General features: G+C 45.5%; 1 protein-coding gene across 1 annotated transcript in view; it reads left to right on the forward strand.

Annotated features, from left to right (window-relative positions):
• LOC106037293 (urea transporter 2) overlaps positions 1-23,676 on the forward strand; it is a 323,613-nt gene that overhangs the window by 275,032 nt on the left and 24,905 nt on the right. Inside the window, exons 4-11 of the mRNA XM_066988875.1 lie at positions 9,654-9,845; positions 12,141-12,330; positions 12,815-12,943; positions 15,870-16,062; positions 16,916-17,063; positions 18,550-18,684; positions 19,239-19,288; positions 20,213-20,479. Of these exons, the coding sequence (XP_066844976.1) occupies positions 9,680-9,845; positions 12,141-12,330; positions 12,815-12,943; positions 15,870-16,062; positions 16,916-17,063; positions 18,550-18,684; positions 19,239-19,288; positions 20,213-20,479 (1,278 nt within the window). The 5' untranslated portion in view covers positions 9,654-9,679. The remainder of the gene's footprint in view (positions 1-9,653; positions 9,846-12,140; positions 12,331-12,814; positions 12,944-15,869; positions 16,063-16,915; positions 17,064-18,549; positions 18,685-19,238; positions 19,289-20,212; positions 20,480-23,676) is intronic.

The raw sequence follows: 23,676 nt of genomic DNA on the forward strand, positions 1-23,676 counted from the left end.
CTCTTTGCAGTACATACACTTGCAAATGAAACACAGAAGGAGGTCTGGCAAAATGCTCTTATGTCTTTCTGTCCCATCCCTTTCCTCACGAGCATCAGTGCTTCAGTTAAAATATATCCCTGCACAAACCTGAGTCTCATCCATCCCCTGCACTGAGGGCAGTAACGCCACGCCCAGTGTTCACACACCCTGGCCCCAGCTCCCACCGTAGCCAAGACAAACTGGTAAAAAATGCCCTCAGTATGGAAAAATAAATCAATAACATGGGATGTGCAGCCCTGAATGTCACAAACCATAACCCCATTTCTAAGTTCATAACTCGGTCTCTGGAAAACAAAAGGCACATTCTGGTGTTGGCTGAAGTCCTCAAGCAGGAGCCTGTTTGGCACTCGGAGACAACATCGCGTGTCCACTGGGAGGGCTGAACTTCAGACAACACCTGACACAACCCAGCTGGCCTTAACATGAGCCAGCAACGTCCCCATTGCCACCCAGCTCACGAGGCACGTGTGCATCACAGTGCCCTGAGCAGTTCTCCTAGGTAAGGTCATCCACCTGGGATCTTACGTATGACAGACACTTAGGGATGTCTGTCCAGGTCTGGGAAGCACAGGAAGCTGCAGGGAACTGAGAACTGGGGCTGAGATACAGCAACCAGAGAAACAGAGATGAAGGTTATAGGAATGGAAGCAAATGTGAACATTAATGGGGCCACCACAGCTCCAGCTTGTGCTGGGGCAAGCTCAGTGGTGTGCCTTCAGTGAAGATACTCAGGTGCCGAGCTGTGCCACACAGCCTGCAGTGTGCACACATTCTAGGGATCCCCCCAAAATGAATCTTGCAAACCCCATAAAGATGCCAGGAAAATAAGCAGTTACACATCCCACTTTTTCCTGTCAGTATTAGGGATGGGAGGTTATCCCAGTACCCCACAGTTCCTTTCAGAGGAGGCCCTCACAAAATATCTTTTGACCTGCCTGATGAACAATTTCCCTGGCATTTCAGCTTGGAGGGCGAAAATTTCCTTTGCCCCCTCCACAAATCCCCCATTTAATAGCTTCGCTGCAGCAGAGTTCCCAGACCACATGCTCCACTCATACAAGAATTAGGATTAAACTAATTTGTTTATTTGTCATCTGACCCTCTCAGCCCTCAAATTTAATTTAAAAACTTTTTTCATTTCTGATAAGTAATACCCGCCACTAATTAGAAACATCATTTAATCAGGTTTCATGTGCTTTCAACCTTATTAGATCCTTGTCACAACCCTGTGTGTGATTTGAGCATCCTGCTTGAACACAAACATATTGCCCACCGAAATATGTCAAAGACATCTTCTGATGGTGGGAGGTATTTGATGTTTCAGTTACACGATATTACAGTTCTCACAGCACAGTAACAAAGCACCAGGGGAAAAAAAAAATATATATATAGCCACAAAACAAAGAACTCCACAGAAATGTGGAAATCTCAAGACACAGCAATTTTCTTCTGAAAATCTCTAATGCTAGTCAGCCTCTAGTGTTCCAGTTTCTCATTTTGAAACCACACTTCATTTTATTTGTAACTCGATATTACAGATATATTGCATTTTAAAAGATTAAAGCAAAATGGAATATTCTGAAAGACCCCAAAATTAAAAAAATAATCATCTTTTTTTTTTTTTTCTTGTTGGAGATCTTTATAAAGGAGGGCGTCGCTCTCCCTCAGCAGAACACCCCATTTTTAAATTTCCAAATCCTTCCCAAAATGCCAGCCGTTCTTGACGCTCTCAGGCTGTAACTAGGTGTGCCTCGTAACACAGACGTAGCATGCAGATGCGGTCAGTGCTGGGTGGTGGTGCAGACCTGCCCCGGGATGCGCACTGCCTCAGTAGCGCGTGGAAAGCCAGCTCGTCCCTGTAGGAAACAAGCCCCCATCTGCTCACAGCCCCAGGAACAGCTTTTATGTACAACAGCACAAACCCAGAGCAGTTCCACTCAGGTTGATGGATATGACCCTTCTCTCGCTTATATTAGTGGCATTCTATTAACTACAGAGGGATGAATCTGGAGATGAAAACCAGACTCCATCCAGTAAACGCTGGACTCGTGCAGCTGCAACAAAAGGAAGCCCGGGCCGTGGAGCGGTGCCAGGGTCTGCCAGGAGCCTTGGCAGCCGCTGAGTTGTTATCTGCAGCTCTTGCTCCTCCGCTTCCTCCATCTTAGGATCTGATATAGAAGTCATTAGTATTATAGGAGTCCCTCCGCTATGTTTTCAGAAGGCTTAAAGCCGCGTCTCCAGGGAGCAAGTGCCATTCGTCTGGCTGGCGGGCAGCACAATCCCTGTGTGGGTGTGGATGCAAAGCCCTGTGTCCTGAAACATGCCCTACTTTTCCATTTCATTCTAGTTGATAAGCTCCAGTGCTGTTAGCAATTTGGGGAATTTGGCCTGTCGTCTGTAATCTTTGAAGTGTAAACTTCAGACTCATGCAAAACAGAGAGCAGAAGTGATGTCTGTATTTTCAGGTGAGCGTAGCTGCAGACTTCAAAGGTTCGGTATTAGCCTGTGAAGCTTCTTAAAGATTGTCACCCGAGTTTCTCAAAAGCTGGCTGCAAATGCACATGTACATCCAGATAAACGTATTCTTTGATCTGAGTGATAAAAACAACTGTTTTTCTACATGTAAACTCCATTTTTGTAAATGTTTATGAACTGTGGGAAATTATGTCTCTGCCAGAATTTAAAATAAAGTCATTCAATGGGTTTGCTTTACATTTACCATTCATTATGCTCACTAACATTGCAGGAATCCCAACGGATTTTTCAGGGAAGGTTCACAGTGTTGTAGTTACCAGGGAAACACACGATAAATTGTAGCTATCTAAAAAAGAAAATCCCCGTTAACTTACTATTAAAGAGCAAGCAACGTGAAATATATGGAGAAATGCCTTTACGGTTACCCCATTAAAATTCTGTGTGTTTTGTTTCAAGTTTGAACCAAATATTGGCCAAGCTCTGACATTTTTATTCATTGTGAACAGCACCTAGCACGTTACAGCCTGTGGTTTACCACGCGTTGTTAAAGACAGTCCAGTACTCAGCTGGATCAGCCCGGGAATAGCAGCCACCATGTGATTGTTCCTGCAGTTAAAACATTTACAGGCAAAGCTTTCTTGGAGAGAGGCTTGGTTCTTCCACGCTCAGCTAAAAAACGGCAGCATATTTCACACCAACATGAGGTTCTTTTGCTGATGACTTGTACAGGTTATCTGATACCAGCAGAAGGCTTTACAGGTTTAGTAAGTAGCTACCTCTGTCTGCTATAGAAATAGTTTCCAAATATATGTTCTACACTCGCATTTTGGCCTTGGGGCACACTTGTATGCACACAAGTGACATGGGTCAAAGATCACTTGGACAGTGGTGGAGACACGGATCCTCCAGCCCCACCGTGCCCTTGGTGCTCCAGGGAGTGAGAACACCCAGGCTTCACCTCAGAAGCCAGGGGGAGATATCAGAAAACTTTTATTTGACCTCAGGCAGCCCCACTGCCGCAGAGCAGATGGGAGGTTTAAGAAGTCATCACCACCCCTAACCACCACATCTCAGAGGGAGCCAACGTCCTCACAGCTCAGCCTTTAGGACTGACCAGAAGAGCTGCTCCAACTTCATTGCAACACAGACTTCCTAAAAGCACCTTGAGTAGCAGCTGAACTACACCTGGTTTCTTCCACACTGAAATATCCTAAAATCATGTTTCCTTCCTCATCCTCTTGTTCGTTCCTGTCAGTTGTAGTATCTCAGCCAGGCAGAAGCAGCTCGTGTTGGGACATCTAAGCTTTGTGCACCAGAAGAGCATCCATTTGGACATGGCCTTGTGCAACTGGCTCTGGGTGACCCTGCTTGAGCAAGGGGTTGGACCACACGACCTCCAGAGGTCCCTTCCAACCTCAACTCTGCACTTCTATAATCCTTAGAAATATTAACGGCAAAAGGAGCCAGCATTACAGGTCAGGTGGATGTGGAAATTAATTTTTCCCCGCTGGTGAGACAGAGCAATAACTGGTTCTGAAAGTGAAGACATGCAGCTTATGGTCAATGGGAAGGAGAAGGACAGAGCGCCACATCAGGGTGAAGGCGATACAACAGAGCAGGAATGGCTGCTAAGCCCAGAGAGACGGATGTGCTAAAGGAGAAGTGGTACGATGAGAGATGAGGTGAGGGCTTTAGCTCCTTGGATGAATAAAACAATCAGACTTCAAAAGCCAACATGCAGAAAGAACCTGCAAGATTTAGGCACAGCCTGGATGCGAGGCTCTGCACTGAGCAGAAAGAGCAGCAGAGTTACAAGATGGGAGAGGGGTGATGACAGAGAGCAGCAGGAAAAAATGGAGAGGGAAGCCCCAAGGAGCCCAGGGGCAGGGCTTTTCCGTGGCACATCCACAGACCCACTCTTGCTCCAGGTCAGGATGGAAAACGTCTCAGGCCACCCCTCAGTTCTCCAGCCACAGCACAATGTCTCTCCCTTTGCAATAAACGGCTGGTCCTGCTTAGGATCACATCTCTAAGGCCATAACCCTTTGGGAGGCGACCACAGGGAAACGGGGGGCTCTTTGAAGGCAGGCACAGGTCCCATGCCCCACCTCAGCTCCAGGTCACTTTGCTGTTTCCTCTGAACACCCAGCTCTCTGTGCACTGTAAGGGAGCTGAGGCACCGCATCAGCAGACGTCTGACACCATGCAGCTCCACACTGTGGACTTTGCCCCGGCCCTAAGTCAGTGTCATCAAGATGCAAAATAACAGAAAGAAAGTCTGAGGCAGATGAACTAAAATGTTGACCTGTTTTATTTTTCCTCTCCTTATTTTTATTTTGTTGGTCTATTTCTTAAATTCATTTCTAAAACAAGCAGACCTTTTTTTTTTTGTTTGTTTCCATTTGCAAAGAATTTTTGAAAAAGAGTGAGAGACACAGACACACAAAGCCAAAAAGAAACAGAGGATCCAAGCAGAGAGGTATGTGTTATTGGACAAGTGTTTAATTTATGGAACTTGGCCCGCAGAACAAGAGTTTGAATTGTACTTCAATAAGTGGAGCTCTTAGAATAAATGTGGCTTGTAAAGTTGTTTTACAGTCTGCTTTGCAGAGCAGCCAACACCTCATGGAAACCTTTGAAAAACATTCTGTTTAGAAGCCACGGTGTTTATATTTCATATTTTCTCTATTTGTTTTCCCCTCTGGTTTTATAACTGAAACCATATGCAAGAAAACAGGATTTTTGCGTCTTAAAATATCTACCTGGTCTGACTACTTTTATTATTAAAAAAACAGTGAGCGTTTTGAAAATTCTTTATACTTTAGATGCTCAGTTCAAACATTAACATGTCCTTGTTTGATACCCCAGTCAGCTACAAATTTCCCAGGTGACCTCGGGATAATCACTTTGGTGAGATTCGTTGTCCCTCTCCCTCCATATACGCGGTGCAGCTGTGTGAGCTGTCTTTCCTATTGCAGACAGCGAAAGCAGCGGTTTATGACATGATTTATCTGTACAGGATGGGAGGGGATGAACCATGCTCTAGATCCATATATTGACCAGCTCGTCCCCACTACAAAGGCAAGCTGCTCAGATGCAGACCCTTACAATGGAGATACCCATGGCTGGTCACTTAGGAGACCTGCGGTAAGGAAGTCAAGCCCTCCTTCTGCACTGTCACACCTATGTGTGCATAAGTACAGTCCCTACAGGAATGGTATCAGCACGCTGCCTACCCAAGATGCTAGGACAATCCTTCAGGTAAATTCTGTGCCTCCGTTGGGCAGGCTGGGAGATGCTGCTGCAACAGGAGGAAATGAAGAAGCAGTAAAGAAAAGTACTGCTTTATTAAATACACAGACCACGAAAGGAAGATGCAGAAAGACTCCAAGACTATATCATAACAGCCAAGCATCTAAATCTGGATGTAACAGTCATATATAGTCCCATAAGTTAAACACTCCCGATTGCTAACTATTGCATGGCAGTTGTGTTTGCACAGACATGACAGAACTGCTCTGGAAAGTGGCTTCATTCAATGCCTGTGATGGGAAACAAGCTTACCTGAGTGCTGTGTTTCTTTCGGGTCCGTTTGTTTGTTTGCTCTGTTTTGTTTATTTAAAGGGCTGTGTCTAAGTGTTTTGTACCTCTGTGACTGGGCTGCATTCAGCTTCCATGGCTGTTCTGAAATACCCTGCTCTGTTCATTCATTTCTGTGTCACTGATCCCTGGTAGGGCTCTGCTCGGTAAAGCCATTACGACTCAGCCAGGCATTCTGTCACCATCCCAAAGTTTTGCCCTCTAGCTGTACGCTATTTTTCTTTTCTATTTCTTTATGGTTTCTTCTGAGACCAACATGCTTTTACAAACTGCTTCTTTTCAAGGCCCTTGCAAAGCCACGTCCCGTGAAGTCAACACTTCTCTGATCACCTCTGTGCTTTCAGCCCTCCCTGCTCCCCTGCTGGCTCCTTTTAATTTCCACACCCCGGAGCCAGGTGACACCATGGGACTCCAGCTAGAAAGAACTGAAGTTTCTACCCTGCGAGATTACACAGCAAAGCTAGAAATCATGATGAGAAAAGATTTGCATCCTGAAAGCGAATGTGCTTACCCAGTACTTCTTTAAGCACCTCGAAATTTTAAAGCCAGGATTTTCATTGCAAGGAGGGAGGTTACAGCATGGGCTCACAAAACCAGGGAAGGAGGAAAGAGCAAATGCCCAGCTTTGGCTTCAGGTATCCTGAAGGTATCCACTCACACCTTGGTCATGCACCGTCCCAGTACTCACAGCCCCCTCGTATTGTTATTTGTTTGTGGGGCCGCCAGATCTCTGCAGGCTGTGTGAGGGTGCTACGCCATTAATGTTTTCTCCAGTAGCAAAAGCCAAAGAGAAACCCAGTGCTTTCTCTAGGAGCCTTAAAAATGCAAAGTGCTGTGCTATCATTACCTTGCACCCCAAAAGCATGCTGTAACAGCAGTCTCTTTGGGAATGATTGGGCACAGGAAGGTCCAGAGATGAGCCCCAAGCACTAGGCACTGCCCTGCAGCCTGACAAATGTTCCTACACGCAGGATAGCTCATTACCAGTGATGAATCAGTGTTTGCTGACAAAAGGCCCTTTTCTCAAGGAATTCCCCATCAGCCCTAGGTGTGCCATAAGTGATTCAGGCTCTCATTAGCCCTGATTAGCTAATTGTTCAAATGATTCCTCTATTATTCCTGGTGCCTGTACCACTGAGCACACGCCTGCCGACAGACAGGTGCTCACTGCAAAGAAATGTGTTTTTCCATGGTGACTGCTGCAGGGATTGCTGTGCCCATCCCAGGATCCCCTCCGGGATCTCCTCTAGCTGCTTGCAGCCCCTCGGGCTGCTCTGCTGCAAAGCCTTAAGGGTCACTGCTGTGCCAGTGCAGAGGATCTCAGCTTTCAGGATTTCAGGAGATTTCAGGATTTCATCCCCATATCTTTTTGGCACCACTCCCTTCCCCAGAAAATTGGTAATTCTTCAGCCACCTCCTCCAGTCGCGTCCCAGGTTGCCTCCCCAGCTGAGGTGGGTGAGCACTCTCCTTGCAAACAGAGATTTAATTCCCTCCTGATCCACAGGGCGACAGCAAACAGGAATCATGAGACCGTAACTTTTCTTAGCCCCACTGCTCGGGTGCCCTTCTCGATGCAGATTACAGGCCTGTTACAGATGGTTCAGTGATTTAAAGCACTAGCCTGGGACTCCAGATCCCTCTTCCATAAACTTTAAAGTTGACCTTGGCAAAAGCTCTTAGGCTGGAATTTCGCTCACCTAAAAATATCCCTCAAAGCTCAGCAGCCAGGCTCCCTCCACAGCCAGCGGAAAGAGAGAGGCACCCCTTTATCCACAGCTAATATAGGCACATGACAAAAGCGACGTGAATTGCTCTCCCGAGGTACTAGCCTCTCTCTGTACCGATGGCAAAAGGCTCTCACATGACTGCTTTGCACTTAACCTCTACTAGCTGAGCTATGTGAGAGAGGGCAGGAATTTTAAGACATATACAGGTCCCACATCGCAATTTCAGGGGGAACAGAGCAACGCAGTCCCGTAAATCCGGACTTTAGAAGCTCTGCAGGGACATTTCCCCTTTGTAAAACCCAACTGTATTTTTTGAGGTAAGGTTTAAAATGAGCATGAGACATTCAGGTGCCAGGAAAACAGACAACTACTCAGTGCTTATTCAATACCATATCCCTGCTGGTTACAGCTGCACTCTGTTGCTGGTCATGGATATTGTCCGCAACAAAAGGGCCGCTAGCCTTGCTCTACCAATGCACCCCCGTGACTTGGCGATCCTAAGAGATGCTCCAGATACCTTTCTACAATCCTCCTCACCCTCAGGATCAAGCAAACAGTGCTGTCAGGCTCAGCTTTGACAGCTACAGGTAACTACACCGCCTGCCAGCGGGCCCAGCCCCAGCCGGTGCTGGTGCACGAAGGGCACTGCGAGGAGCCGTGTGCGGTAGGGACGAGCTGCCGGCAGAGAGAGCCAAAGCACAAGGCAGCAAGCGCTGCCTGACGCGTTTCCAGAGCTGCGTTTAGCATCCTGCTGCCAGGGGTGAAGGGAAAACGTCAAGGAATCTTCTTCCCAGGGCATCCAGAGCCACGGATCCTTTTCCCATCTCCCAGCGAAACAGCCGCCCCGCAGCCAGGCATCCCCTCCCAGCCTGCCCTCCCCACGCACCAGCCTGCCTGAGCTCCCAAAAAAACAGGCTCCCACCAGAAGGTGGTGCCCATATTCCACAAAACGCGGGGAAAGCTCTCGGTGAACCCCTCGAAACCCACACACAGAGCTCCGAAGGTGTCACCTGCAGTGTAACTCACTGGGGGCGCGGTGTATATTCTCTTAAGGGTTTCTATCCAAACGGGCTTTTTAATGAGCAGAGCCCTGCAAATGTAATTTGGAGTTTAATAAAGACATAATTTTGCCTGGATGCTCACCGGCTAATTAAAGAGCCTACAGCCCAGAGCTTTGATGCTTGTCTTTGCACAGAGCCACACTGGATGCCAATTTCTGCGCAACACTTTGATGCTGCCCCGGTTTGCTCGTGGTGATCTATCAAAGGCAGATGTGGGATGGGGAGCATGGCAAGGCTGTATATCTGCTGCGATGTGTGATAGCTCCAACTCAAAACACCAGGAGGGGCACAGGCGCTGTATTTTCTTGTCTCCTGCTGCCTGCTTCCTCACTGGCAATTGGGGTTGCTTCCCTCCAGCAGGTCAGGCAGCACTGGCCAGCAGGCAGGCACCGCTCGGTTACATTTTGGGCATCATGTCCCCTGTCCAACCTGTCACGTGTCAGTGGGGAATGTTGCAGGGGACCCATGCCACGTCCGCTTTGCCACCTCACAGCTCTGTGCCGCAGCTTCATGGGAGCACTGGGTCATTTCCTGGTCCTCATCCCCAGGAGAAGACAACCACAGCAGGTACCCGCTGTGCCAGGTGGCAGCTCCCGCTGCTCCCAGCACTGGTTCAGGCAGGTGTCCTCTCCATGCAACACCCCATCTTTGAAAAAAGGATATCACCAAGGGGCTCTAACCTACAGCAGAAAGTTGCCGGAGTACAACCCAAGAGGTTTTCTAACACACAAACTTTGTGATTTACAGTCCCCTCTTTTCACCACCCAAAGGAGATGGAGCTCAGAGAAATCGTAGTGGCTGGGAGTCCTGGCGAGAGGAATTTGTACGCGGAGCAGAAGCCACGAACCCAGGACCTGCTGGGGAAGAATGGAAAGCAAATCCACCGAGTCTTCAAGTATCTCACAGGAGAAATGAAAGAATACGGAGAGTGGATGAAAAGTAAGCACGGGGATGTGTTTGGGGCTCTCTGAAGGAGCGAGCTGGAGCAGCTACGTCACCATCAGCACTCGCAGGGCTGGGGCACAGGGCAAGGGGCTATTTCTCCTTCTGGAGAGGCATGGCCCGAACTCACTGCCAACTTCTGGCTTTTTAGTCCAAATTGCTCTATTTTCATGAAAGGAATCTCACTGCATGCTCTTGCCATTACCGTGGCTGCACACAATTCAGCACAGGCAAGAAGATGTCTTTTACACTTAATCAATTATGTCATTAGCATCATGTTCCTGACAGCGGTGCCAAGAATCACACGTCAGGGCTGGGAGTTTGGTCTCGTTTGTAAGTGCTTTGGATCAGCAGCCATCTCCTCGGCCACGTGTGGGCTGGCAGTGGGGACTTGGCTCCTGCCTGTGCAGGCAAAGGCTCTTGTACAACCAGCCTTTGGGGAGCAGTAAGCACTGTGGGTGTTTTGTTCCGATAAAGTACAAAGCAAGTCCTGAACTCAAAAGGTTTACTGTCCGGGCAGGAACAATACACGAGCAGCTGGCCTGTGTTACCCAGAATTACTGGGGATTAGGGACTTTGAGAGGCTATGCAAGACTGTGGGTCCTCTGTCAGGGCAAGGTTCATTAGCAGCACAACTCCTGCAAGGGGAGAGAATAAGAGATAGCTGTGTGCAGCCTGCTGGGCTGCGCGGTGGCCATCCTTGGTGGAGGAGGTAGGCTGAGATGCCTCCATGCAGGGGGCTCAGCACAGTCCCTAGCCACAGGGGTATGTTTCCTCTTTGTTTACTCCAGTGGCCCATGCTTGGCAGACCGCTTTTATTACTCACTGTCCCGAAAAGCTTCCTGCCCCTGCGCACCGTAACCATATTTCAATACCGTTAACACTGGTGTCTAAAACCAAGAGCAGTGCTGATATATTTCATAGCACAACAGCAAACTTTAGTAAGAATTCCCAAACAAGCCCAATCGCTTTTCTCTAAGGAGCTCATTCCCTCCTGGTTGTAACTGCCTGGCACCCCATCAACACACTGCCCAAGGGATGCCTGTGGAGCCGTCCCTTAAGTCACACTCCAGCCTTTTGGGAGGGCTCTCCCAGGGATGCTGAAGAGATACAGGGTGGTACTCAGCCCTTCTGAGATCCCTTTTTTAAGCTACTCTCCTCAGAAAACAAGTCTTGAGACTCAAACATAAATACAGCAGAGAAGGGAAGTGGAAAAGGGGGTGAGAGGAAGTTGTTAGGAATAAGATTTTGCCCAGATTCAAGAAGTAGCCTGGCATTTTGCACTGTGCCTAATTAACAATGTAAACTGAGTGACTGAATTTACAAAGATGAAAAATGCATATGCACATTGTATGAACATCTTGTACATGCAAGCATGCCTTCTTTTTCTTATCTTCTCCTTACACCACGCTTATTAACACACAGCAGCACAATACCATTTACACCTCTCCCTCAAACTTGGCAGTAAAAGCCTTCAGGTCAATTTGCAATAGGAAAGCCAGCAACAGAGCTCCTGCAGTGCTGCAAGACCCTCCTCTGCCCACGGAGATCCCTAGGAGCACTGTGCTGAGATATGCTCAGACAGCCACGCACAACCCACCTCCCCCTGCACTCACCTGAGGCACTCGAGCTCAGGGTCCATTCGCTCTGTCCAGGCTCAGTAGGCTTCTCTGAAGAGCAGTGGCCTTTGTGCTTTGGAAATGCCTCTTTTCTCTGAGAACAGTCTGAGCTACAGTAACTGTTGTCTTCATTCAGGTTCTTCACTTCCCAAAGTACTTTTATATATAATATTTTTAAACTTTGCGACTTTGATCCTATCTCCTGTATATAGTGTGCCTCCATATTCTGGATTGCCAACCCTCTCCCTAAAACAGCAGAAGTGTTTCTTTTTATATTTCCCTATTCCCACACAGATTGCTTTCAGTCTTTGCCTAAGTCCCTCTCTGTCTGAATTATACATAGAAAAGGGTCTATCTCCTTGTTACATTTATAGCAGAATCTTATGCAACCTACTGTGCAAGAAAGACTATTTTTTTGACCACCATAAATAAACCACTTTTTATGAATCCCTCCACGGACTTTATAGCAGTGCCCAGTCCACCCCTATTAGCTTTTCAAGTGCCAGATGCAAAATATGCTCAGACAGCAATAAATCAGAGACCATTTTTACAGTCCTGTTGATACTTCGCCTCTGTTCTGTAGCCAGAAAGCAACTGTAGAGCTGAGTGTGCTTTGAAGAGGCCCTGCTGAAATGATGCCTTATCACCAGCAATTTCATTTGATCTCCTCCAGATAAGCCCCTGATGGTTCAGCTGGTGGACTGGATCTTGCGAGGCACCTCCCAGGTGATGTTTGTCAACAACCCCCTCAGCGGGCTGTTCATTTTAGTGGGGCTTTTCATCCAGAAGCCCTGGTGGATGCTCACAGGCTGCGCCGGATCAGTTGTGTCAACGTTAACAGCACTCACCCTCAGCCAGGACAGGTAGGTGGAACCTTGCGGCTGGGATGGTCATTATGGTGTCAGGAACCTGCCGACGGGTCACAGCCCCACGTTCAGGTGTATCAGAACCAGCAGACCAGCTTCCCTTGTGGGCGGCATGGAAGCAGTTAGGTGAGGACAGAGCTGTGGTCCAGGAGGAGCTGGCTTGCCCTGATAGCTGGCCATCTTTGTGATACAGGCAGTTGTCACCCGACACTACCAGTCACAAGTTTTCTCTCTCTCTCTGACGGCCATTAAGATTTGGCACCATCACAGCCACGTGGGTCATTTCCATCACACCGAGCCCTCTGGATCATCACGGTTCAACGGGTTCCAAACCGCCTCCTTTCTCTGCTCACCAATCCAGCATTTTTTCCATCCTCTTCCCACAGTCCTTTTTCCAGAAGGAGGGCATTTTTAAGTTGTATTTCACTGGGTCTCTGTGACAGGTCACCTTCTGCCTTGCAAATATTTTTTCCCATCACAGATCAGCCATTGCAGCAGGGCAGCACGGCTATAATGGGATCTTGGTGGGACTGCTCGTGGCTCTCTACTCTGACAAAGGGGATTACTACTGGTGGCTTCTTCCTCCTGTGGCACTTACATCCATGGCCTGGTAAGCATCGCTTCTCCTAGGGACAATTCTCAGAGAATGAGGAATCCTGCTATGTGCATTTTAAACACACTGCAAGTCCCCTTTGCCCTGTCTCCTACATCAGTAGCTCCAGCCATGGCAGTGCTGGAAAGAGCATCCGTTGAGGCACAGAGCTTGTCAAACACCTTGGTAGAAGGCCAAGTGCACTGACAAAGCTAATCACAGCAGAAGGACAAAGCAACTCTACTTCAACACTCTGCAAATGGCCCTCATCAGCAGACCACTTTCAGGGCGGGTGTCATTGCACTCAACACCCCAACTGTCCTTCCTTACCCAGGCACTGAACTGACCTGGAGCTCTCCCTCAGGCTGAATTCAATCTTCCCCGTCTCAGATCCGCAACTAGTCATGAGCAAAATTAATTCCTCCAAGTAACTCCAAATGCCAGACAACGTCCTTTCAGGATTAAAGTTACCATTTCTAAATACAGACCTTAACAGCACTGCAGAATCTGTTTAACAGCTTTGACTGAAATTAATTCGAGAGTCACATTTTAGTCACTGCTAGTGATAAGATACAAATCATTATTGCATTTCACTGCTTTTAAAATCAGATTTTTCAATATTTTATTTCATTAGTCACTCTCAGCGAAGGTCACTTTGTGACACCCTCCCAAAACCCAGAACATGTTGCAAGAATGTTTAGTCTGTCTCGTCTGCCAGAATTCCCTGAGGCTTTTTATTCAAAATTTTCCTTATTCTTCTAGTTCATGGGACTTGAGGGGAGAGCTGAAACACTTTAAAATTAGACATTTCAGTGATTTTTTTCAACTGGTACTTTGTATTTCAGCTTTAGAAGTCAGCATTTCTTTAATTGTTTCTTTCTTCCTGACAAGATGTGTAACTGGCAGAAGCTTTGTATTTCAACACAGAAATTAGGACACTGTTTTCACTGAAGTGGTGTTTTTTTCTTTTCCACAGTGACAAGGAAATCTGTAACTGCTCTGGAAACCAAATTTGTCATAAAAGAATAGGCTTCATCTGAGAATATAAAATGAGAACAAAGCATTTTTCCACTGATAGTATCTACACAACAGGACACAAGATGTTGCTTTTGAAATGCCAAATACTTTGTTGGTTTTTTTTTTGGTGGTGGTGGTGGGTTTTTTTGTTTTGTTTTGTTTTTCCTTTGTGTGTGTGTGTGTTTTTATTTTGTTTTGGTTTTGTTTTTAATATTTCACATCTCTTAATGAAGATTTTCTATCCTGCCCGATCACCTCTCCTACTTTATTCCTCTTCCAGAACTGTCTTACCATTCTGGTATCCCCCAGACTATTTAAACACACAAAATGCAAATTATATAATTCCTTATTCGCTCTTGTCTACTCAAGACTGGAGCTTTTTTTCACCAACCAGATTTTTCCATGGCTGTTCCTGTGGTATTCCCCAAAATCTGCTCTTCTGTTTCTTGCTACATTTCTCTGCAGACGTAAAGGCCAGATCGCCTTCTTCCCTGCAGGCCTACATGCAGTTCTGGATGCATTTCTTCATCGGCTCCCTGAACCTGGTGTAACTAGCAGAGCACCCGTACACTATCCAACTTTCCTGAGAGGACAGCATGGTGTTTCTACCACCCATTGTTAAGCGAGGTGCAGATCATGGCTGCCTCCTCCAGCCGCTGGGGCCCAGATTGGTGCCTGGGATCCAAGGCCTCTGCCCAGGCTGGGGGATGTGGCTGCTGCTTTCCCCTTTGCAGGCCCAGCCGGTAGCAAACCTGGGCATGTACCCCAGGGACATACAAGGTTTTGCGAGTGAATTTAGCGCCAGCAGCCATCCCCAGGCACAGGTGCTGTGACCCATGGCCCTGCTCCAGCCCTCACGCCTCCCTCACGCTGGTCCCCCAGCAGGTGGTTTGGGAGCACACACCGAGGCTGGGAGGAGAAGACCCCACTCCTCCAGCAGCTGATGGAAGGACCCCACTGGCTTCCAGAGCTGGCACCGCAGCCTGGGGCCTACACCCCCGGCCTGGCTCCAGCAGCTGGCCCTAAATTCACTCACACACACACAGGTCCCACCGTGTGGGACACACGCATGGTAGAGAGTGTGAATGCACAGAGAGAGAGTTGAGAAAAAGATTTAATGAAAAAATATAAGAGCACAGCACAAACTGCAGTGACCAGGCACAGGGCTTGAGCAGACAAGCATACTGACTGCCCCATTTTATACACAACCAGCCCTTCCCTACCCTTTCTACCAACTCTCCTTTGATCCTCCTGCTCCTCTTCCCCTGCACCCCCCCCATGGCACCCAGTTTCTGCACCCTCCCAGTCTGGGTCCCTCTTATCAGCTGCAAAGTACACGTTGATCTTCCTGGAAGTGGATCTCTAGTCAACTTGTGTGACTGGGAGGTTTGTTTCTGGTAATTGTCTCCATTTTACTTTGTCGAGTCCATGTCTCAGCATTCGGATTATTGTTCCCTCTAATTTTTATTATTATCCCAATTTAGAAATCCTCAGTCAGACAACCTTGCTTGAATCAACATTCCCACATTCCATCTCTTTCTTTATCAATTTGTACAACTGTATCTGGTCAGTGTCTGTTTCCACTGATTGATCAGGACCTTTCTGAGTGGTTGTTCCCCTTCCCCTTCACCCCCCTTCACCCCCACCCCCCCATTGTTGTGTATCCCTTAGTCAGACATTTTTTTCCTTCAAGGAATAAACAGTCTCACACTACACATACCCTTACATCCAATAATTGGATGTGATAATTGCTGTAAAAAGACAAACAGAATTCTCTAACTTTTGATCTGATGCTGTCTAGAACATGAAACTACCCAATGTTTCTGAAATGCTTGTGTTTACGTGAGCTTATGACCAAAGTGATAGGATGTTTCACCACTCTATTATGAACAAGCTATACTTGTTTCTTTTCTTCTTTTGTACTCAGTCCAGTCCTGACCAGTGCTTTGGGATCCATCCTCAGTAAATGGGACCTTCCTGTTTTCACTCTGCCCTTCAATATTGCAGTGACTTTGTACTTGGCAGCCACAGGACACTACAACCTCTTCTTCCCTACAACCCTCATCAAGCCTGTAGCATCAGTGCCCAATATTACGTGGACTGCAATCAATGTGCCTCTGGTAAGTTTCGTCCCAACTAGTTTATGATATTTCATTAAAAATGTGCACGTGAAGACATTCAGCTCTGGATAACAATTTTGAATAGGTCAGAATGGGCATATGATATGTACAGCCTGTAGTAATTCACATATAAATGTCTTGGCTCAGTTCATTTCATAGAAGACAGTGCCCTAAAAGCCCCAGGGACAGTCCTGGCTGATCCAGCAGAAAGGCTGATCAAGGCTGAGGGAAGAGAGATCCTGAACTTCTCACTCCACCTAAAGTTAGACTGCCCTAGAACATGGCTCGAGTACTATTGATAGAGAAGTACATCTGGATATGCAATCCCACTGTCCAGATGTGGTTAAAGGGCTATCAGCAGGACAGTCAATGACAATATCAAAAGAGGGAAGAAACATCATGATATCAAAGGGACAGAAACTCATTTACAACCAGTCCCCACAGGCCAGATCTAGCACTGGAAAAGGTCTTGTTACATTCACCCTCACAAAGAAACATGAAGATAACTGGTATATTTCATATAATATATAATAAATCAACCCCACCACAGTACTACTGTCTAGGAAGGTTACAGTTTCTCTTTCACTAAGGGCACCCCCAACAAAACAACATGAACAAAGACACAGAGACCATATTACCATCCCAGAAGAAGCAAAAGTCCATCTTGAACTTGAGGAAGTTCAGACCAAACAGTGAACTAATTCTGCACTGAAGGACAAAATACTCACATTTACCCAGCAGGCTCACTCAGAGCCAGGATCGCTTCCTTTCCTTTCTAAACATTAGCTTGGACGAAATAATTGTTGTGTCCTCAGAGTTAGAATAACATGCCCTTTTCTGCTGGCTGCTGCAGCTCTTGCAATCCATCCCAGTCGGTGTTGGGCAAGTGTATGGCTGTGAAAACCCCTGGACTGGAGGTATCTTCCTTGTTGCACTACTTATCTCCTCCCCACTTATTTGCTTGCATGCTGCAATTGGATCTGCAGTGGGGATGTTTGCAGGTAAGAAATATTTACCAAAGTCATTTTTGTAACTAGAGTACCTTGACCCAAGCTGTCAGGAGATTCTGTCCAGACTTAACAGATGAATAGGCTTAGATATACTTGGGAATACACTCCCATCCTTGAAAGTCTCTCTAAATTCCAAAGGTCTTACTGAAGGTCACTCAACATGGTGAAGGCAAGAACAAAAGCATATTTTCTTTAAGCTCTGAATTTGGTAATAGATTTTGTAACTCAGTTGGGTATTTGTTCCACCTTGATGAATCCCATGGAGATGATGATATTTAAAAAAAAAAAAAAAAAGCTAAAGAAATAATTTCATTGATCTCTTGCCACCAGAAGTGTGCTAAATTACAACCACAAGCAAAGATCTGCCTCAGAGCTAACCAATCAATGAGAACAAACAGACTTTTCTACTGCGGAGTTCATTCTATCCTGCTGCAGATTTGTAAAAGCAGCTCAATGAATGCTGCCCAAAATAGCCTGTCTCTGGGAAACAGTCTTAAGTTAAGACAGACAAGATCAATGCCATTTATCAGAGCAATTTTAATTAAAAAAAAATATGATGAAATAACTGTGGTCTGAGGCAAATACCTTTAAAAAAGGTGCAGACATGCAACATTAAGTTCTGATTTCTGCTCTGAAGAGATTTATACAAGATGTGATCTGCCTTGTATTTGTGTTTTTAAACAAAACTATCCACAATTTGTACAGTTAAGAGCACTTGGAAAATTTTGTACAGATGACATTTAATCTAGAAGAGAAAGGTCAGGGGAAAGTCTGTGGGAATAATTGTGGTGAAAAGGAACAGAAGACGAATGAGGACATTATAGCAGGAAATGTCTTGATCTTAAAAATAAGGTGGCCTGTGTACTATGCATTGTGCTATCCTTTTTATTGGTACTCCTGAAGCCTATGAGAAGTCCTGCAGAAGTACCTATGACATCAGGTTTGGAGCAGACCCTCAGCTCCCATCCAACTGGAGAATTTCCACGGCAATGATGGAGTGACCACATTTAGTATTTTAGCAAAGGTCACTCAGAAAAGATGGAAAATTCTGCTTCCTCCCACAAAAAACACTCGGCCATTCCTCCAATACTGAAGCTCAGGGTATGCATGAGCTTTAAACAATATAGGTGAGCACAGCTTTCTGCAAGCAGGAAAGCTAAGCCAGAAACCCCTCATGCACTCCAGCTAGATCTTCTGTCTGGAGATCTGGGGGACTAACCACAACACACTCAGGGCACAAGCAGAAAGTCTTGCCTGAAAGAAACCTTTCAGGCCAGGTCAAACACCAACCTCAAGGACATCATCATAGCACCAAAATAATAAACTTCATCTTAATTCACCTTTTTTCTGCACGTGGTTGTTGTGCAACTGTGATCCCAGTTAAATGTCTGGGTATCATAGGGAAGCGGGATTAGGTTCCCTGCAAGTCACGGATCCTCCTGCAGATACTTTTCATACCTGCTTTTTTGTCTTGCAGCACTGAGCATCGCAACACCCTTTAACAGCATCTACCTTGGCTTACACAATTACAACTGCGCGCTCGCATGCATTGCGATTGGAGGCATGTTCTACGCCCTGACCTGGCAGACTCACTTGCTGGCACTTGCTTGTGGTATGTATCTTTTACATCAAGGGGAGCAAAAAATTGATGCAGCCACACAGTCTATGAACAGTACAGGCTTAGTGTCAACTGTGGACTCCTTTTTTTCTGCAAAACATATTACTGTGCAAGAGTTATTTCTGTGATGGCATCACACTTTAGTCACAAGTGATTGCAAGTCACAAGTGCAGAAGGAAGGGCCTTTAGATCCTGATAACACAGAAACATCTACAAGGGGCAGAAGCACCAGGGTTTGTGAGAGAAGCACAGGTCTGCCACGAGCAGAAGGCTAACAAATTCAAAACTCAGCGGATTCACAGAAGCAGCTATTTCAGACCTATGTGTATCCTTAGGGGAAGTGCATCATAAATAGAGAGCTATTGCACAAGTTCAGTTCAAAATCAAAAATTTTAACTAATTGTTGAATTCTAACATTAAACATCACATCAGATAGCTGGGAGGATCATTTCCCATGCATTTGGACACTTTAATATTTCTGATAATTTCTTTAGAAAGATGAGCAAGACTTTCCTCATCTTGAGCTGTCTTTGGTCTTCTTTCCTCAGCATTATTCTGTGCCTACTCTGGAGCAGCTTTTACTAATGCCCTATCTGTGGTAAGTTTAGTTATTTTGTGGGTTTTTTTTAACTGTATTCTTGATTTTATCATTATATAATGCCAAAGAAGTTCCTCCAAATTGTCCATGTCAGTTCTGACAGCATTGAAGTGAGAATGCTGCAGCCAGCAGCAGGTCTTGTATAGATTTCACAACAGTTAACAGTGCACCTGCAGACGCTACAGCTGATAATATGATTTCAAAAAACTTTGGAGTGGGAGTGTGCATATATATGTGAATTCCAGAAACAGCTTGTAATTTGAGATGCAAGATTTAGTTACAAGCAACATTTTTAAACAAATACAGCGGTCTACTGTTTTCCTTGCTTTTTCCAAGGTCTTTTTCCACACTCTCCCACCATTTTTTTCCCCAAGTTTGGTCTGGCAACAAGAACTATAACAAGTAAAAAAAAAAATGAAAATAAAAAAGCCACTGCTCTCTTAAACATAAACTGATTGTATCTGGACAGCTCAAGAAAGAGATGAAGCCAGAACAGCCATGCTTTGTTTCTTCTTGAAGATCTGAGAGACTAAAGCAAAACCACATTTTAATAAAATTGATTTAGTAACTTACAAAGAAAAAAAAAAGTAGAACTAGCAGCTTAAATGCATTAAATGTATTCATCTGGCACTCTCTCAGTAGAGCATAGGTCCATGCAGAGGGGTTGCTTTGTTAAGCATACCTGGTTTGGGGATGCATCAGAGAAGAGGACACTTATTTCTTTCCTTGTGACCTCGGTTTTGGCAAACTCCAAGCCAGGTCAGGAGGTGGGGGCACAGAGCAGGACTGAGGGTTGGACGCAATGCCAGGAACGCATGGGCACTGACTGTGAATGTGCGTGGATAGTACTCTCAGAACATGATATTTGACAGGACGGTGAAAGGTTCCAAAGTGCACCCATCTGTCTGTCCTGTCCCCTCCCAGCTTGGACTGCCACTCTGTACCTGGCCTTTTTGCTTCTCTGCGCTTCTCTTCTTGCTGATAACTTCAGACAACCCAGCCCTCTACAAAATCCCCCTCTGCAAAGTCACCTACCCAGAAGCCAACCGGATCTACTACCTGAGAATGAAGAGAAGAGCATCAGAGAGCAGAAGAGAAGAGCAGAAACGAAAGGAGCAGAAGCCTTCTGGCAGCTCAAAAATAAGCACAGGAGGCACCCCCCTGTGCACCCCTAAAAACAACCGTGCTTACTGATTTCCATTGTCCAAGAGCGAGCAGTATTGGGTCAGTTTGTCAGATGCTAGCCAAGTACTCTGCAGCTACAAACACCACCTTTGGCAGGGGTCTGCAAGCCAGGGATTTGACACTGCACACTGGAGGAAACAAGATTTGCCCTTAAGCTAAGCTTTCCAAATAGCACTCAGGTAACATAATAACAGCTGCTTTATCAATTCACATGTTAACTTGAAAGCCACCTCTTATCAACAATAATTATAAGAATAGGCAGAAGAACATAAACACTGGCAAGAGGCTGTATTTAATCTTGGATATGTAATTTAAAAAAATAAATATTCTGAGACAAGACATGGCATCTAATAATAATGATAAATAATGTAAGAAATCAAGTGTTGTACTTTAAATTAAGTACATGTACATTTGAAAGTGGAATAAACAGACTGATCTCTTACTTTCTTGTGTCCCATCAATGTCTAATCCTCTTAATCCCTCTTAACAGCTACAGCACACACAGGTAACATCTTACAGAGCATGTACTATTTTTGCTGCATCTTCTGACTCCTCATTAAGCTCCAAGACAATGAAGGTATAAATATATGTGCTTTAATCATACTGGAAAAGTGACTAGTTAGCAATGATCAAATGTTTGTCTTTTCCTTGCATCATCTCCTGTCTTGCAGATAGAGGATCTGTCTCCTGCAGTCTGCAGGATAGCAGGTCTGAATCCCCACATGCATCTGGTGGGAAATAGGAGCCTTTTACGTAAAGAATGATATAAACATTTGCTGTTGGCAGGAATTACCAAAGTCCTTTCTCTCCCTTTCTCAGGGAAATTGTTGCATTAAGTCACAAGCAATGAACAAGTCAAAGGCTGCCATCGGTGTCTGTTGGGGCTTGGACTGTGATCTTCTCATCAGTCTTCAGTATCTGGGCTGTCCCAGAGAAACCTTGTGAAACACCACCATAGGTAGCCATGGGAAACTGAGGAGCACCTTGCTGCTGTGCCACCCAGGGGAGTGGTTTCTGGCAGGCATGAGGTACAAGGAGAACACTGCCACTTTATGCTTCCTCCAAGTCCTTATAACAGGGAAGGGCTAATTAACCAAAAGAGTACTGTCCTTGCGAACATTTTCCAAAGCCACTGCAAAACCAGCCTACCAGAAAGGCTTCCTCATCTAATGCCACTTCATACGATCAGTTTAAAAATCATGGACCCAAATGAACCTGAAGATTTAAGGTTAAAATCCAGAGAGACACCACACGAAGTTCAGATGAGATTGTTGTCCCTTCAGCCTCTTGATGTTGGGCTGTTTTGCAGATTTATTTGAGGCTCTCTGAACAAATAGATGGGAGCCCAGCTCTAACTTGAACCTTTTTTAAAAAAGGTGGGCCTGAGCCATGCCCAAGGGAATGTCTGTGCCTTTATAAACACAAGACCAGCAGCACAACAAACTGCCACTCTAAGCATCCCCTAAACAAAAGCATCCAAGATGGAATTCAGCCTGAGGGACAAGACTATAGTGCTATTATAAGCATCTGAACATACTTAAAACAGGTTAGGCCATTCCACGGACTTCAGTAAAGTTTAGGTCCCCCATCTGGACTACAACAGATTTGAGATTCCACCGGGTAGGACAGCTTCACACATGCACGAGACCAAATTTCAGTAGGCATGATAACTCTGTCATTGAAAATGTAGGAACCCAACGAGTTTTTGAGCCTGCTCCATCTCACAGACCTGAGCACCTATGTTATACCTCCGTCACATTCTGGACCTCAGGCTGACTCCTGAATCCAACCATACAAAGGCCCTCCAGGAAAGCACCAAGGGAACCAACCAGCTGGCATTCCTGCATGCCAGAAGTCTTCTCAGAGACTAATAAAAGACCAAGAATCCCAGCAGCCTGCCCAATACGTTAGTCAGGAGACATTTGTTTTGCTTAGAGGAATGGGACTGACCTCTATTAAGGGGAGAAAGATCTGACAGACGTCCAACAGCAGCAAGCAGAAAAGCAAATCCATTTGCCTTTGGCTCCCATCCAAATCCCAGCAGCCACCCAGAGATGCTGAGCTCTGACAAGCTGGAGGCACAGATGTATTTCTTTAACGCAAGGGAGGGGAACCAGTGATTTAGGAGAAACAGATTGTTTGCAGAAACAGTCCATTACCCAGGCACTGGACAAAAGCAGTTTCTCCTTCAAGCTACCACTGAGGGCTGCTGCAGGTGGATCTACAGTCTCAGACAGTGTTGAAGTGTATTTGTACGCTGTCCACGCAGTGGCTTATTCCTGCATGGTAATTCCAGAAAAAGCAATACGGGACAAAGAAACCATCAGAAAAGGTATCAGTAGGCAGGGAAGAAGGTGGAGGGCCACAGGAGGACAGGTTGCCAAGCCATCCTTTTAGCCACAATACCAGCAAACCAACACTAGCAAAAAAGCAGTCCTGTACGGCCACTACAGATCAAAGACATCTCAAGGTTACTACTTCCGTAGAAAAACAAAGGCAGAATAACACATGAGGCGATACATGGCTGTCTGAACACCTTCCCTCTATAATAGCCAATGAAATATTAAATACGCTTGAAATAGCAGGACCTGTTCATCTGCTCTGCATAATTTAAATTAGCTCATACACAATGCACCATTAAAGAAGGATTTGAATAGTAGCAACAGTTACAAAAATTACTGTAATAGAGTCAGCTAAAATAATGCTAGAATCACGTTTTGTTTTCTAAGAAAAATCTCAGCTGTGGTTAATTATGCCAAGCATATTATTTATTTTCTTAAAAATAAGAGTAAAGTCCAAGCACAATATGGTTACTGGAAAGAATTTGTCATGAAAGAGCCATTACAAACATTCCTCAGCCACAAGAAAATTCATCCTGAAATCAATTAGCAAAACAATTGCTAGAGTTGAAACCATCCATAAAGAGTAGGGAATAAACAGCAGTCAAAAGATGTGAATAACTATACCCACTACTAATAATTCTTGAAAACAGGCAAGACAAATATCAGGTGTCTCCTGGATGGGAGCAGTAGGCAATAAAATCACTGACTGAAGCTATCAGTGAAGCAACCGCAAGAGCAGGCTATCAAGTTCTACAGAAAATGTAAAGACGAATAAAAATTTAGTCTTTAATGCAACTAATAAGTTTCAGCCATTTCCAGAAGCACCACAGATTTAATATAAATTAATTCTGCCCATTAAAA

This window comes from Anser cygnoides, chromosome Z (genome assembly GCF_040182565.1).
Source record: "Anser cygnoides isolate HZ-2024a breed goose chromosome Z, Taihu_goose_T2T_genome, whole genome shotgun sequence".
Lineage (NCBI taxonomy): Eukaryota > Metazoa > Chordata > Aves > Anseriformes > Anatidae > Anser > Anser cygnoides.